This window comes from Artibeus jamaicensis, unplaced genomic scaffold (genome assembly GCF_021234435.1).
Source record: "Artibeus jamaicensis isolate MK-2021 breed Jamaican fruit bat unplaced genomic scaffold, CSHL_Jam_final contig_384, whole genome shotgun sequence".
Lineage (NCBI taxonomy): Eukaryota > Metazoa > Chordata > Mammalia > Chiroptera > Phyllostomidae > Artibeus > Artibeus jamaicensis.
Genome location: NW_026521810.1, coordinates 9,792,804 through 9,810,262, shown reverse-complemented (window position 1 = coordinate 9,810,262; position 17,459 = coordinate 9,792,804). Strand labels below are relative to the sequence as shown.

The 17,459-nt window shown below is 41.0% G+C and overlaps 1 protein-coding gene across 6 annotated transcripts in view; it reads left to right on the top strand.

Moving 5' to 3' along the window:
- Positions 1-17,459, top strand: part of AFF3 (ALF transcription elongation factor 3) — a 593,859-nt gene that overhangs the window by 124,219 nt on the left and 452,181 nt on the right. For 3 of the 6 annotated variants that reach the window (XM_053664620.1, XM_053664616.1, XM_053664617.1), the window contains exons 3-5: positions 6,150-6,224; positions 8,764-8,884; positions 9,835-10,662. In XM_053664620.1, coding sequence (XP_053520595.1) covers positions 6,150-6,224; positions 8,764-8,884; positions 9,835-10,662 — 1,024 coding nt within the window. Of the gene's footprint in view, positions 1-6,149; positions 6,225-8,763; positions 8,885-9,834; positions 10,663-17,459 lie in introns of those variants that run through there. The other 3 variants (XM_053664618.1, XM_053664619.1, XM_037141106.2) reach the window with 3 other exon arrangements.

The following is a 17,459-nucleotide window of genomic DNA, read 5'->3' as shown; positions in this document are numbered from 1 at the left end:
GAGTTTGCTATGAAATAGGACCCTTCCTGATGCCGTTTCAAAATTCCTAGGAGCTGAAGTTTGGAAACTGTGGCTGTAAAATTATACTGAAATCTAACTGAGTATTGGGTGGAAGAAAAGTAATTTATTGGCTCTAACATGGAAAGTCCCAGGAGTAAGTCTCGCCCTCATCGTGGACCCTGTGATTGATGCCGGCTCTGCTGCTGTCTGGCACTGTGCTCTTTGAAACAGCATAGTAGGAACTTTGCAGGTGAGGCCCATTGGATTAAGTGACTGCTTTTGTAAGGCTCTGCTGCATCACTATATTCTACCAAGGAGGAGGTGGTAAATCAGAGGAATTGCTTCATCCCAAGGCACTTTTAAATTGTAATGGAAAGGAGTCCTGTTAAGAAGCTCAAATTAACTTCTGCTGTTTATACCATATGGAAAGCCTCTTTGAAAGCTGCTTGTCATATAACCTGGCAGTTTATTTCTCATGGAACAATTCCATTAGAACCCGATGCTTGTTCTCAGGGCACTCAGACTTCCGGTCCTTCAGAAACAGCGTTTAACCCTTGGGTGTGCAAAGCTGTCATTTATCTGTTGTCTGTCTAAAAGCTCACTGGAGTATATTTACAAGAGAGATTTGGAACAGCCATCATTTCCACTGAGTTAAAAATGAACCTGGGACTCAGGAAATGATCAGTAAGGAACTGAAAAGTGTCCAGTACCATACTGCAGCAGTGGCTTGTCTACGCTAGCTATATCGTAAGATGTGTTTACTATGGTGGTCCATAATCCTCAAGGAATTCACTGTACAGAATTCAGAGACTTGAGTGTTAATTGTTAGTGCCGACTCATTTGAATTGCTTATCCCAGTTATATTTTATCGGTTTTAGAAGAATTCTTAAAGTTAATGTATATCAACCAAGGATGCTTAGCAGATCTTAGAAGAATGAACTGAAATTGTCATGATCTGAAAATTCATAGCCTTCTGGCTGCTCTGCTAACAAAGGAAGGGGTTCCCATTTGTCAAAACCTGTCAGTGAGCAAGTCCCACAGGGGGCCAGTGGAGCAGAGTCCAAGAATTTGGTCTCTGGTGCCAGACTGCCTGACTTCAGACCTCAGCATTGTTGTTCCCTGGGTGTAGAACTTGGACATATTAACTAACTTTAGAGCCTCTGGCTTCGTCACTGGTAGATGGGGATAATGTCTGTTAGGGTTCTGAAAACTAGGGAATGAAATCATGCATGCAAAGTGCTTTGTACAGTGACTACATGGAGTAATAAAGGGAAGTTTTTGTTACTAGCAAAATTTAATATTTGCCTGATGGGTCTGGGGAGGTGGCATTATCATAAGAAAAAAAGGCTGTTTTTCTTTGGAATGTTTGTGGGCTAAAGTTGTGCGTGGATGTTTGTTAATTTGTGACTCCCTTCTGTTTCCGAGTATCACAAAAGCTGTGGTATGTGTGGGAGAAATGATGATAGGATAAAGTGCCTTCAATTTTTTTCCCATTCTCATAGAATAGATCGGCAACCCTAAGGCCTCTAGGGATCTGTAAATGCTCTCAGTCTCCAGATTGGATTAAGATCGAAATAACCTTTGTGGTCATCAGAGACTAACAAGTAAGGTTAGACTGACCTTTTTGAGATACCCATGGTAGAAACAATATTGGGGGTCACACAAAGTTGGTGATAAGGCAATGGTATAATGCTCTTGGGGAGATGGAGTAAACAGGCATGGAATTACTGGACTCAAAAGGAAAGGCCTGATGTAAATGAGCAGAGGCATAGTGATGTACTTCAGGGTTCAAGGTTTGTTATATTTGCTGTTGACCTGTTCTGACTCCTCAGCAGGTCTTTAACCACCACCAGCCTTCACTGACCTTATCACCACTACTTCACCACTGCCATCTGCACTGCCCTCAGCACCACTCCGACCACCACCACCACCACCATCACCGCTACCCTCACCAAGACCATGGCTGCAACAACTCAGGATCCTGAAGGACTCCAGTTGGGAGGGTACTTGCCTCTTTTCCGAGCTGTGGTTCCAACACCATCTTCTCTCTGCCTGGCCACCTTTCTTTCAGTCCACCAGCTCTGTTTGTAGACTAGAGAGGATTTGCAAATAAACTTCAACAGCTTTGCTCTTCTCTGACTTAGGAAAGAATTACTGATCTTTTGTCATTTGCTTTATAAATAACAAGAGATGTTAATTAGTTTGACTCATTAAATTTAAAGCAATTGTTATAACTTTGCAGTGTTTAAGTTCTTTAATTAGACGGTTTCTGATGTTGCTGCTCTGAGAGCAGGAGAGTTCCTGGGGAACAAACGTTCTTCTCCTCCTCTCCCTTTAGTGCCTCCTCTTCTTCCTGTTTGCCCTGTGGCCGCCAATCCACACCCCGGGGACAGGGGAGCCTGTTGTCCCAGACCTGTAAATGTTCCGTGACTGAAAGGATTGTCTCCTCTGTGATCAAGCTATTCAAGGCCAGGCCTGATGCAAATTATAAATAAAGTTTTTTCACTACTTTACTCCAAAGTGAAAGCACCAAAGCTGCTTTTAGAAAGAGATCAGATAAACTTATGTAGTGTGAGGTATCAGTGACAGGTTAGCAGTGGAGCAAATCAAAGAAATGGAAATACTGTTTAAAGAAATAAGATGGTATGGGGAGGGCAAGGGTAACCTCTTAATACTCTCAAAGGCCACTTCATAATAATTTATGTATATGCACCTTTAAGCTCTTCTTTTTATCTTCCCTCTCCTCCATCTGCCCCTTTCTCAAGACCCAGCTCAAAGGTGATGTCTTGCAGGAAGCGATCCTGATTCCCTGTGCTCCACATCACATGATGTCAACATTCTCTGTTCAGAATGGGCACTGTCACCTTGTTCTCCATTCTCCCTCTTCCAAAGGTGTCCAACCTTTTGGCATCAGTTGGGCCACACTGGAAAAAGAAGAGTTGTTTGGGGCTACACATTAAATATATAAACACTAACTAAAGCTGTTGAGCAAAAAAAAGGTTTTAAGTTAATTTACGATTTTGTATTGGACCAAATTCATAGCCATCCTGAGCTGCATGGGGCCCATGAGCTGCGGTTTGGACACTCCTGTGAGATTTGGCAGCTTCTCAGCAGCAGCCCTAATTGTCTGCCTAGCATCTAATACCTTGGCATTCAGGAAGTGCCTTGAGACTACAGTGAATTGTAGTTCTATTTGCTATTTGAAGAGGGCAATATTTTTTAAACATGATAATTTTTTTCAAAATTACGTGAGAGGTTGGTTGTTCATTCTCTTCTCTCTGAAGTCACTTGTTCCTGGATCCCAGCCTGGAGATACACCAGTAGGTAGGATAATTTTTTTTTTTAAAGAATAGAACACTTTGATGATTCTAGTCAAAGGGTATAGTTGGCTATTTATACCCTTGGTTGAAAGCCTCCTTCATGGCCAGTTCACTTTGCTTAGAGGAAAGTGTTCAGGTCTAAACAGGCTGTGTCTGGATCAGTGCAGAAGGAAGGGGAGCTGTCTCTCCTGGCCAGCTAGACCAGCTGGGTCAACCCTGGGCCCAGCTGGAGGAGGGCTGTATGAGCTCCAGACTCTTGTCTCTGGTAGGGTAGCTTGGGCAAAGATTGGAGCAGGCCAATGAATGGATCGGATTTTATGAAAAAGGTGATACCATCTGGCTTACATTGGAATCTATAATTTCTTTGTTTATCTGTCCTCTATTTCAGTTTTCTATGTTATGTGTATGTGTGCAGTGGAGAGAGACTGATTTTTGTCTTTTGTTTTAGAAATATAAAAAAATTATAATAGCCCAGAATTCTCCTTTTAGTTCTTTCTGTGTGAAGAATAGCTTCCCTTTGTTTTGCTTGCCTTGTTTGCTGCTGTGGGGCTCATGATCACTATTTATTCAGTCTACTGGGCTTGTAGACTGAAAGGTGTAGCAAGTGTGGCCACTGCTGGGCTCATAGGCACTTCCTCTTACCTGAACAGACAGGAAGAAAGAACTCTGGACATTGCTGTTTTTTTTTTTTTTACATAATGTCTTCTTTATGACATCATTTTAATGATCAAACTTTTATCCTAAGTTTCCTGATCTTTAAAAAAGTTAATCTAGCAATATGTAGCATCTCTGTCATTCTTCAGTGGACATTGTAAGGATAATTGAGGAACAGATGTTTTGAACTCAGTGTAAGGGAGAAGCCATCAGGCTCAAAGGTATTATTGTTATTTAGCTCCATACTGTTAACATATGATCAATAATGCATTAATTTTTGGCTCTGGCTGGTGTGGCTCAGCGGATTGAGCAGGGACCTGCAAACCAAAGGGTCGTCTGTTTGATTCTCAGTCTAGGGCACGTGCCTGGGTTGCAGGCCAGGTCTCCAGTAGGGGGCGCATAGGGGGCACGTGAGAGGCAACCATACATTGATGTTTCTCTCCCTCTCCCCTTTTCTTCTCCTCTCTCTAAAAATTAATAAATAAAATCTTTAAAAAGTACGTTAATTTTGGAAATGACAGTAAGATTGTGTTTGGACATCTATTCCTATTTAATCAGCACAATTGGATTTTGTCTGAGCTCTACAGAATACCTCAATTTGTATATTAAAAACAAATCAATGGGAAATGATCAGAAAGTGTTTACTACATTTTCTATTTATCAGCTATTTTTTAATTCTAAAAATAAGTGTCTTTAAAAGGAGTTTATTAAAAAGTTTCATTTTCTGGAATGTTATACATCTGTAATACATAATAAATAATGTAGCTGTCGGCTGCCTCCACTTTCATGCAAAATAAATGAATACATTTGGTGACATATATTTGAGGGGTTTAGTTCTCGTAATTTTCACAGAAATCAGGAACAACTTTGCAGATGATAGAAATTTTACCATCTGCTAGTAACAAAGAAACATAGCTCGCAACACAAGGCTCTTATTGAGTCTAGCGTATATGCTTGTATCGGCATGCCAGGATTCAGAATTCTCTATAGCTCAGTCTCCAGAGAAGCTGGCCTGTCAGCCTGTCATGGGAAAGGTTCCTTTGCTTTTAAAGCAGATGGCATGGTCCTCACATTGCTTGAATGACAGAGGAGGGAAGGGAGCTGAGTTTTAATGGCAACAGATCAAGAGAAAGGCATTCTCCAGGATTGTGAGTACCTGCACAGATTTCACTTGTAATTAGTGGAATGGTGGACTCACTGTTGAGAAGATACTGTCTTTATGAATCAAAACATTTAGTGTTGATAGAGATCTAAGTTCAGATGTTTAGGAAGAGATGGGGGTGGCAGGTACAGACTTTCTCTTACAGTGACATTGGCTTTAAGCAGGTGGCATCTTTGCTTCCTAGTTCTGACATGATGTGTGGGGGTTGTGGTTAAGGATAAGGTACGGATGGGCCGAGAAGAGCTGAGTGCTTCATGGAGACTACAGAGATGTCTACCAAGGAAGGGGACGAGGTTCCTCTGGAAAGGAAGGTGTTGTAGAAGTGTTGCCCCTCTTCTTAAGTTTCCTTTGTTGTCATCTGGAGAAGGGGGATGATTGTCATTTTTGGTCATTTTGATTTTATCTGACGGTATGGAAGGTACTGCATGACACAAGCGTCAGGGTGGTCCCATAAAAGATGGCCAGTGCATTTTGTTGGTGTATTATGTGTAGGTGGTCCTGAGGGTGCTCAGTCCTTTTTAGTATGAGAAGTCGTAGGCTAGGTACTCAGGCAGGACCTCATTAGAGAACTTTAGTTAGCAGCGGCCTGCATCTTGGGGTGCTTTTGGTTATCTTCAAGCTTAAAAAGGTTGGGGAATGAAACAAGTTTTGTTAAGGAGGAGGAGCTTCCTCCTCTCCTCCATCTTCTCCATGTTTGGAAGTGATTCTTACTTCTGACCCTGGAAATGCAGTGAGTCTGATATCTGCCTAACTGATTTTGATTTTTACCCAGATGTCTTTTTCTTAAATATACAAGCCAGGATGCAAACTGGGTGGGGTTTATAAATTTGTTTTGTTTTCATTGCTACACAACACATTGTCCCTCCCTTTTCTTGTCACACCTCCCGTTTGGAGCCCCTTTGTACCTCCTTACCCTTGGGGGCAGAAAAGCAGACAGGCCCATGCTCACTAGGATACAAGGACTGATCGGGCTTAAATGTTTTCCCTTCTTGTGGTATCTGCATTTCTTACAGGGGAGAAGACATCTTAAACCAGAGGAATGACTCTCTAGTTGTGGAATTTCAGTCATCAGCCAGCCGATGCAGGAGGTATTATTTTGGGCATGGGTGCCTTCTCAGAAGCCCAACATCACCCTAAATGACCACCTGCCTGCTTCATGTTACATAAGACCACGTCGTGCATCACTTATGTGTTTGGTTGGCTTGACCAGCCTGAGGGCAGGGAGCATGTTTGTGGGAGTCTCTGTGCATGGAGTTGGGCACAGCACACTGGGTGCCTCACAGGTGGCTGTACATTCTGGCAGGGGAAGGAGTGTGATGCATGCAATGCAAGCTTTTTTTTTCCCCCCTTACTGCACATGCTGGTATTGGTCCAAAAGTTAGCAAGTTCTCAGTGAAACTGGAATTCTCCTCAGTGAAAACCCACTTTGTATCCATACACAGCATGAGTCATGTGTCTTTGGAGAAGTCTCCATTTGAAACTCATGGAATGTTCATGAAAGCTGGGGTTTCATATTGTGAACATCCACAAGGAGGGCAGGATAGTTGTATTCCCTCCATTGAACTAGAAGCCTGTTTGTGAATAAAAGTGTCTTTTCCATCTTGTGCCTCCCTTATGCCATGTAAGTGTCACCATGGCCACCCAGAGAGTTCTTTGTGATGGCAGTGTGAGGGCTGTGAGCCTCTCCGTTAGGCTGTGGCCGCAGTCTCTCTTTATATGAAGGTCACCAGTTGGACTCCCAAATCTAATAACTTTGGGTAATGTACTAAGGATGAATTAAAATGCTAATAGACTACATGTTCTTTTTTTTTTTTTTAACATTCCCTACTCTTAAATTTAAATGCAGTGCCCTAGGTGCTCTTACAGCCTCACTGGGAGCATTTTTAGCTTTGCCAAGGAGACAGTGAATTTAAAGTATGCTCTGGCCAATGGGCAGAGCTGGGAGAAAAAGCAATATTTATTTTATGATTATTTTATTTGTGCCCTCTATAGTTATATAACAGAAATATTCTCTCTGTTCTCTCTTTTACTCAAGATAGCAGTTCAACTAAAAAACAAAACAAAAAACCTTATTATTTTCTTAAGTTTCTTTGAACCCACAGATCCTTTCACTATTAACAGTATTTAATAGCAATACATTGGATTTGGGCACCAAAAGCCATTCAGAAGCCCTTTTCATAGACTACCTTTCCTGTTTAAACCTTACACCACCACCATGAAACATCCCTGTTCTATAGTGGAGGCCATGGGTACAGACGCAGCATGTGGCGTTTTCGTCCTCATGTCACTGGTGAGGGGAGAACCACGGTCAGCAGGTCATTGTCTTGCTCCCAGCTTGAGCATCTGCCCTCAAAGGACTAAGTGGGGGGGTCTAAGCAAAATGATAGTAAGTCACTTAAATGAGATGCTTCTGCTAGGAAACAGAGGCAGCACTCATTTTGAGGGACACACACGTTCTTTGTAGTTGGTCGTGTTGGTTCTGTGTCTACACTGAGGCCAGATTTATCTACGAGCTGAAAAAAAAAGTGTTTCCTTCTTTCACTAAACGGGTCACTTCCTTATCATTAGTTGAATTAGGCCCTTTATTTTGTCCTTAATGGGGGGAAGGAACACTATTTCTTCCTTAGTCCTCCCAGTTATCTGGTGTCTGGTCACTTCATAATTGCATTTTAGGAGAAGAGATATTAATTTTCTCCAACGAAAGGCCGAGTTCCTTGATGACACACCATAATTCAATTTCCGTTCTTTCCCTTCATTGCCTGTGCCTCTTCCTCCTGGCACATTTTTCATAGTTAGGAGGAGTGATAGTGTCAAAGATATCAAAAGGAAGAATTGATTCAGTTCTCGTTTGACGACTTGACTGATTAACAGAGATCAGAAGAAGGCTCGTAACTGTGAAAGCCACTGCAGCGTGGAGTTTTAACAGCTCTTTAGGGAGCTGGTTAATGAAAGAATCACTACAGAAACATAGTCATGCAAAAAAAAAAAAAGGAAAGATCAGGAGCATTCCCATATAATGTTCAAAGACTGTGTCATAGGAGGAAATGTGCTCATAATTTCTATTTACACATTGCAATAATTACTGCCTGCCTTGAGATTACTTTCAGTCTTCTGCTGTCAGAGTTGCTTAGATATTTCCTCTTTCACATAATAGGCAGAGAGGTCTAGTACTGGTTGAAACTTGTCCTAAGGACTTTTTTCCTTCTAAAAAATGTGATTATCAGCCCTGGCTGGTGTGGCTCAGTAGATTGAGCACGGGCCTGTGAAGCAAAGGGTTGCTGGTTTGATTCCCAGTCAGGGCACATGCCTGGGTTGCAGGCCAGGTTCCCAGCAGGGAACACATAAGAGGCAACCACACGTTGATGTTTCTCTCCCTCTCGTTCTCCTTCCCATCCCCTCTCTCTAAAGATAAATAAATAAAATATTTTTTTAAAATGTAATTATCAGACACCCGAGCTTATACTGCTTGATTAGACCAGTTTTAATTCGATCCATGTTCTTGTTATCATCACCATTTGTCCATGAACCAGACCTCTGCACTTGGGTGAATGTGAGATTGGACTTTAGCCTTTAATTTATGTATGTGTGTGTATGTGTGGTTATTCTCTTTTCTTTCTCCCGATGCAGTGTCTATGAACCAGATAGAAATGTGTTACGGAGGAAAGAACGAGAAAGGAGAAATCAGGAAACTCAGCAGGATGATGGCACATTTAATTCCAGTTATTCCCTCTTCAGTGAACCCTACAAGGTAAATGGCTTCCGGTTGTTCATCTCCACCCCTCACTCATTGGTCCCTCTTACCTTCAGGATAGCAGTCTTGACCAGAAGAGTTGACCAGTCAGATTTCACTTAGTTTTCCTCCTGTTCAGCCTAGGAAAGACAACCCAGCCACTTAAAATGAGGCCTTCCCTGACAAATCTTAGTGTCAGTATTGAGAGTTATTTGCTGTAATTTTTATCAATAATATAGACTTCATCTCTGCATTAATTTTCAAAGTCAGTAACATTTGTTATGTTTTCTGGGGTGTTAGGAAACACTATTTAAAGAGGTTAGGTTACATGTCTGTCACATGTAGATCTTGGTGGGATCAGAGTCATCTCATGGGGCTAATAACACAGAAACTTGGATTGGTTCCATTACAGAGAAGCTAGAAATATAGCTACTTTTTCAAAGTGGAATATCATCCCAATCTCACTAGTGTCTTAGCTTAGGCTGCTTGGAGCTGTGTATAGTTTAAACCTGCAGCTTCATGCTCATTTAGCTCCATATTCATTTTAAACTTCACTCTGCCTTCTCTTGCCTGTCACAATTACTCTGACAAGAATAATTACATATTTAGAAATTGAAAAAAGAACAATTTGAGCCAGATCTGAATTTTCAAGGAAAGCTCCAAATGGGACTACAGAAAAGAAAAGGAGACACTCCTGGAGAGTCTTTATGAAGTTGCACTAGTCCAGTGTGTGATTTCCTCAGCTGCCACACAGTCCCAAGGACCGGTGCCTTTTTTGCCTACCCCAGGGCCCTCAGCTTTCTGGATGTGGTGCTCCCAGACCTCTTCAGAGATGACGATTTTGATTCACCCATCAGCTCGCATTGTGCATGTGACAGCCCAGTGCTCTGTGGTTGAGAAAGGCACCTGTCCATCATTTGCCGTGTTTCCGTTGTCTCTAACAACAGGGTGTGTTTTTCTTTCTCCAGACTAACAAGGGGGATGAGCTCTCCAACCGGATCCAGAATACCTTAGGCAATTATGATGAAATGAAAGACTTTTTAACTGATAGATCTAATCAAAGTCATCTCGTTGGTGTTCCCAAACCTGGGGTTCCTCAGGCTCCTGTGAACAAGATCGATGAACATTTTGTTGCAGATTCAAGAGCCCAGCCCCAGCCCTCATCTGTTGGCAGCACTGCATCTTCCACACCAGCAGCTGTCCCTGTGCAGCAGAGTAAGAGGGGCACCATGGGCTGGCAGAAGGCTGGGCACCCGCCACCTGATGGCCAGCAGAGAGCAAGTAAGCGTGGACACAGGTTGATTGATTTGAACAGATCTGCTAATCCAAAGAACCATAATAAAAAACCTAACCACTGTGTGTCAAGCCCCTCATCCTCACCTTCCTCTTCTTCTTCTTCTTTCAACTCAGCACAACAGGGCTCTCTCAGGACCTTGCTTGGAGATGGTGTTGGCAGGCAGCAGCCACGGGCCAAACAAGTGTGCAATCTAGAGGTGGGTCTTCAGACCCAGGAAAGACCACCTAATATGCCAGCCAAGCACAGCAGCAGTGGACACTGTGTTCAGAACTTTCCTCCATCCCTGGCTTCAAAACCCAGCCTGGTTCAACAGAAACCGACCGCATATGTGCGGCCAATGGATGGCCAAGATCAGGCTCCTGATGAGTCTCCGAAGCTTAAGTCTTCCACAGAAACCAGCGTGCACTGCACGTCATACAGGGGAGTCCCTGCCACCAAGCCGGAGTCCACCAGAGCCAAGGCCAAGCTTGCCAAGTTCAATATCCCCAAACAAGCAGAGGTAAGCCTTTTCTCCTTACTGCTTACATGCATGAGTAGTTCTGTGTGACTACCTCACAGTTGTGAATTCAGTTTTCATGTTCCTTTACTTCGGTGTGTGACTGACTTCATGTGGTAGGATTGCAGCAGTCCATAAGGAAGTATGTACGCATAAATAATGCTTTCTTAAAATATCAAATTGATTATAGTCAGAATTTTTAAAATTCTAACTAATGTAGTTGTATGTGTGTCTCATTTAGTTCAGGAAGGAATGTCTTCTGGAATTTTGTTGAAGGGATATTTTGTAAACAAGCCAGTGTCAATGGAGATATTAGATACTAAAAATAAAAGTACTTTAAAAGCTGTGATTTTTAACCCTGACTGGTATAGCTCAGTTGTTCAGGCATCAGTCCCACAAAGCTGATGGTCACTAGTTTGATTCCTGGTCAGGCACAAGCCTGGGTTGCAGTTTGTTCCCCAGTCAAGGCACCTGCAGGAGGCAACTGGTCAATATTTCTATCCTTCCTTCCCCTTCTTTCTAAAAATAATATCTTTTTAAAAAAGTTATAGCCCTGACTGATGTGGCTCAATGGATTGGGTGGTGTCCTGCAAACTGAAAGGTTGCCAGTTTGATTCCTGGTCAGAGCACATGCCTGGGTTGTGGGCCAGGTCCCTGGCTGGGAATCTTTGAGAGGCAGCCGATCAGTGTTCCTCTTGTGCATCGATGTTTCTTTCCCTCTTTTTTTCTCTCTCTAAAATAAATGAAATCTCTAAAAGTTCTCTAAAAAGCTATAATTTTTAGTATGTAAGCAAGATAATTTTTTATGTAAAAGAGTTCAGAAATTTAATATTTTGGTCAATTTTGGAATGTTTCAAGACAAAGTTAACAAAGTAAAACTCAGAATGATTTTGAAAGTAATTTTTAAATGATTCATTGCTGATTATGGTGAATATTCAAATGTATCAGATGCCCCATCCATATAATAATATTTAAGATCCAGGTTCCTTGGTCTTAATTCAGTAAGGAGTCTCTATGTCCTATAAAAATTATCTTAGGTTATAGGAAGAGAATGAAAGCTTTTAGTTCACATTCTCCTGGTTTGCATTTTGACTTGATTTAAATGTGAAGATTGAATGTATGGAATATTAGAATTTAAAACAAGCAAATCACATAGTCACAGAGATAGCAAAGAGGCCATGACTAGTAACTTGAACAGAAATCTGGATGGAAAATGAAGTTTTGTTGTAGAGAAGTACATTTCATACTATATTCTTGATTGATGACAGTTGTCAAGAGCAGATGAATAAGAAATATGACTGCACATGTTTTTCCTTTTGCTGTGATATGGTATATAACTGAAATAAAATGTGAGTTCTAGAATGTTGTGCTTAAGAATGGTTCAACTTTTTTTTTTCTTTTTGGCATATTCTTTTTTAAAGATGGAGTAACATTGTGGCCAGAATAGTCTTTGTATCTTAATTTGATTTAATAACCAAATGAAGCAAAGAATTTAACATGTCCTTTTGAGTATCTGACAATGCTAAACTTAACCATTTTTGAGCTATCATCTCAGAAAGCATCATGCATGAGCAGAGAAATCAACACATTACTGTTAGAGAAGACTTTTTGTTAACTTTGAGATACACAGGTTCTTATGAAGAAATTAGTGATGTATATAGGAGTAACCAGTAACATCTTTTGCTAATTCATTTATAATGGATCCAAGAACATGTGCATTAGGAATCAATAGAAGAAAAAAATGTAACTTCTGCAAGAATTTACGTTTTAAAGTTTGTAGGAAACACATGTAGATACCACCTTACAAGCCTGAATTCATCAAGCCCTTTGATGATTTTTGTTATTGTCATCAAATGGCCAGAAAAAAAAAGTATGGTTTATCCTTGAATAGAGTTGACTGCAGCCATCAGGAATCCCTTTGTAATTTTAATCCAGATTGATTTCTTGCTAAAATGATTTTTATGTACCAAAGAAACTTCAAATTCATTTCATAATAATTTCTTTATTTTGGGATCTAATGAGTTGACAGAGCTCTGGTTGGAAGCTGTGTTTGGTCACCAATCCAGCTTATTAACTAGATAGTTTTCATTAGTTTTTTTGGGTGTGTTGTTAATAATGAGGACACTTTGAGGATGCCCTTGCAGGACCTCAGATTGGGAGTGACGTACTGAACTGGTGTTCGGTAATCACAGGAGGAGGGAAATGCCTGAGATAGAGTCAGACTGACAGAAATTAGAGCTTCGATACAGGAAGTGTTTCACTTCCCCATGTGTAATGACATTGAACCAGTCAGCCTGTTTCTTCCCAACATTCTACACCAAACACTTTGAAGAGCACAATCACGAATTGATAGGAAAGAGGTAAGAACTGTTGCTCATAGTACAAAGTTATAATTGGTGGATTTTTTTTATCATGGGATATACAGTGCTTACTTTAGCAGAAAGCTTTGCATTTTATGGAAAATAGGGTAGTTTGGATCTTGTTAACACTGCTGTGTTTAATCAGTCCCCTATCATAATAACGAAATGGCTCTTTCCAGTTAGTAGCAGGGTGGTAACCTGTAAGTTACATTTCCCAACCTCCAGACTCAGAGGGGTTTTTTTGTTTGTTTGTTTTTACTCTAGGAAATTAAGAAATACGCGTTGGCAGCTATATCATTTTACAGGGCAATTTAATAAAATCCACATTCTTAACATAGAAACTGAAGAATTTTATCAACCTGTCAGATTGTACTTTTGAGGGAATATTTGCTTTTGTTTTTTGGAGAGAATAAAACAGTTTTTAAAATACCAATGTCTATTTTTTTCTTACACAGATACCACCTGTATGAAAATACCTTCTCAATAGTTGACTGATCTCCAGTGAAGCAGAGAATGTGTTTTTTTAGGGAAATTGACAGAGGAAATGACCTGAAGGGAGCTTGTATTTCTCTACTATACTTTTTTAGGATGATAGCTGTAGAGCAAGACTATGACAGTGTGAAGAACTTGGGAGCTGAAAGGAAGTGTTAGGGAAAAGTGGCAGAGACAGGGAAGGTACAGATATAGTTGTGCGGCGTTGTGTAGGTATGTTCCTCATGAGAAAATCACATCAGTGACTAGGTATGGTGTGATGTGAGGCATTATAAAAAAAATCTAAGCTGTGGTCTCTGCTTCCAAGAAATTTACATGAATTGAATAAATTAAATGCCAGCACTTAGCTTATACTTCTCAATTTCTGTCACTTAAAGTCCAAACTAAATTTAAAATTATCTTTCTAGCCCTAGGACAATTCTCTCATTTTCATAATCCTTGTAGACAATATTCTACATTATTTTAAAAAATTGAGAATTTGTGAATCTCTTTTGCCTGATTTTACACTTATAAATTCTTCATTCTTTCCCTTATAACACCTGCACTGTATCTGCTGCCATGGCAAGTTATTTCTCGTTATTCTTTAGTCTTCTATGATAGGTAATTAGTGTAGAAAAATTTAGTGCAATTTGATGTGGAAGCTAAAGACCTCAGGGGAATTCCTTAACTGATACACCTGCTTCCTGGCTGGCCTTTCTTAGCTCAGTTTTGTGTTTAATGAAAAACATATTTTTGTTGTTATAGCCAAGTCTTTTACTCTTGATGCCACCCCTCATTAAGTGGGCCTTCCCTGGAGTGCCACTTGGAAGGGTGACTGCTGTTAGGTGAGAGTCAGGGGACTTAACAAATGACCGAAGCATGTGTTCTAGAATGTTCTAGGGTAGAGCACACTAAATCTTATTTCTAGTTGATGTGAATTATTTTTTGTTTCACACAGAAACACAAAATTAATATTTTGCCTTTAACATGTAATTCAAGATGTGGATATTGGAGACTATTTACCCAGAGGGCCAGATACAGGTTTTGTGGGACCACAATAAAATATAATGTTTTGGGGGTCCTCTTTAGAAAAAACAGAATAGGAAAACATCTTGCACTTGACATTTTTCCAAAATCATATATTAGCACATTGCTAGGTCCCTTCCTGGGGCCTTGGAGAATAGGGGTATTCAGGAGGCCCTGAAGCGGCTGTGTCATTAGCTTCCCAGTGTATCTGTCTTTGGCTCATGGAACAATAATAAATTATTATTAAAATGAGAATTTTAGATTTGAAAAGAGTGCTTTATATTAGCCTCAAACTTAATAGAATTTATCAGTGATGCTAGGTGATGTAGGCAAGGCAAAAATGAGACAATACTATGAAACAGTCTAATATGCAGTGCTATGGAGACAGAGTATGGGTCTCAGAGGCTGTGAAATTGTTTGGCAAGGTTACAATTTCAGCAGTGGTATTCCAAAACATACACAGTTTAGTCTCTGTTAGCTGTTAATTTAATAAGTAGCCGTGATTTGAAACTACTCTTACAGAGGGCTCCGATAGCTGGAAATAGAATGCATTTGAAAAGCCAGAGAAGGAAGGAAACCCGTGGCTACTGCCCTTACTTAGTGATAAGGGAAGAAACACCTAACTTCGAATTTCCGTGAATAGACTGTGTTTGAGGAGTTTTTGTTGTGGTTGAGAATTCATCCTCAAAAACAGAGTAGCCATTTTGGTTGATCAAAATTTTATTTGCTAATATAAGTAACTAAATAGTTGAAGATGTATTGATTAATCATCGTGTTCTCATGATGGGCATTTTAAAATCACTATTTATACCAGGAATAAGAACATAAAGCTAAAGTATAGTGACTCTACAAAATAGCTTCCTGGAAAAGCAATTAACTGTTTTTTAAGTTCATAGAAGATAAATGGTGTAGGCTTCCTATTTCCTGTCACTCTTGGTTACCTTTGTATGAAAGTGGGTTTCTTCCACATTAAGGTCGGCACCAGCCTGTAGGACCAAAAAGGCATCTGCAAAGCAATGTGTACGTTACGTATTTGTGCCAGTCCAAAGTTCTTAATTACATTTGAGATGTCTAATGTTTTCAAATCCAGCTATGCTGTTTGATTGTGTGTTGATGAGATGAGGGTGAGTGGCTAGCCTGGAGACTCAGTTTCCCTGTCTGTTGTAGAACCGTCCTCCCCATCACCCTCATCTCCATTCTCCTTCACCCACTGCAGACAGAAGCCACGTCCTGCCGGTCAGGTGACTTCATAACAGCACCGGTGGTTATGCTCTGCACATCCTCCTGTCTGCACAATGCACATACTCCAGTCTCTTCCTGGGAACGTGGGCAGCTTGTGCTGTGTAGTCTGAGAAGAGTGAAGACTCAAAACTTTGATCTCAGATGCTGGATGAAAGTACTTGTTTTCCTTATTGTAGAGGGGTCATTCTGAAGGTCATCATGAAGGCTGGCAAGCGGGAATGTTTCCATATTTTTTAGTACTTTTATATGTAGCCAGCAGGGCCCTTAAGATAAGGCACTTAAGCACTGAAAAATCTGAAGAATGCATATTAAAATGTGTCCTGTGGTGCGAAGGTGCTGGTGCCCCGTTCCTCCCCTTTCCTTCAGGGCTCCTGCAGAGTAGTGTTCTAGCTGTAAGGTAGGAAGGAGGTGGCTCCCAGAGCTGGAGGCGTTGTGAACAGGCCCCAGGCCCCAGGGGGAGGCTGTTAGCAAGCCCCACTCTGTTTTCCTTGCATATTTCCTTGGTTCTCATAAAGCTTTCTCGCTCAGAAAGCATCTGGACAGATTAAGGCTGTTTTCCCTTAAACTACAATCTTATGTGTTGATCAAGAGCCTGGGGCTAATCAGAGCCTTGGGCTCTAGGGCTAATCAAGAGCCTGAGGCCTCTCGGTATTTGGAGCCACTGGAAAAGATGACATGATCCAGCAATGCTCCCACCATGGAAAAATGTCACTGGACAGTTCAGTGAGAAATCCTTCTTCTTTTGTAGTTTATCTTTCCTTGGTTGGAAATTGTGTGTGAGCACAGCGGAACAACCGTGGCTCTGCAGACCAGCAAGGACTGGGTTCAAATCCTTCCTTTACTACATATGAGCCATGTGGATGGGAGCAATTTATTTAACTTTGTTGGGCCTCAGTTTCCTCACGTGTGAAGGGGAGAGATTGATAATATCTGCTTAGGAGAGTTATTGCAGGGAGAAGTAAAGGAGACAAAGCATGTAATGTGCTTAGCACACTGATAATGTAGTAAGCATTCAGTAAACATTGGCTACATTATTCTTACTAGCAAAACCTCTGAAACAGCAACAGCAAACAAAATGTGAAAAGCAGATATTGGAAGTAGGGGTGTGTGTGTTTGTGCATGCGTGCTAGATGAGGTGGGAGAAAGGAAAACGAAATTCTGAAAGTTCTTTTGTATTTGTTAGAAATAACTGAAGTCTTTGAAGATGAGGGTGATCTTGGATTAATACAGCAAAGCCGGAGTGACCTGACTCCCTTATTTAATGCTTGCCCCCCCATCCTGCCCTGAGATTTTATTGATGAGGCTGAAAAAGAATTGTCTCTCTGGGTAGTTGGCTTTTCTGAGCTATTATCTATATGGAACAAATCATACCTGAGCTGTATCCCCAGCTAAATGAAATACACAGTCAACAAGATTTGGGCTGAGGAAAAATGTTAATATTTTCAGATAGTAGGTTTTTAGAATGACTCACTGAAATAGAGCTCTTTGAATGCACAGGATGTTGAATAGCAGGTTTAATGGGGCTGAGTAGTAGAATTACTTTCGTGATTAACCAGTGTTGGCAGGACCTTTCTGGTAGATGGAAGTGGACTGTCCCTGCTGCTCAGGATCCATCTCTCTGCCAGAAATGGGCTGATTTTCAAGCAGAGTAAGGACTGTGATTGCTGCTGCTAGACTCTGAGTGATTCTCACTCCATTTGC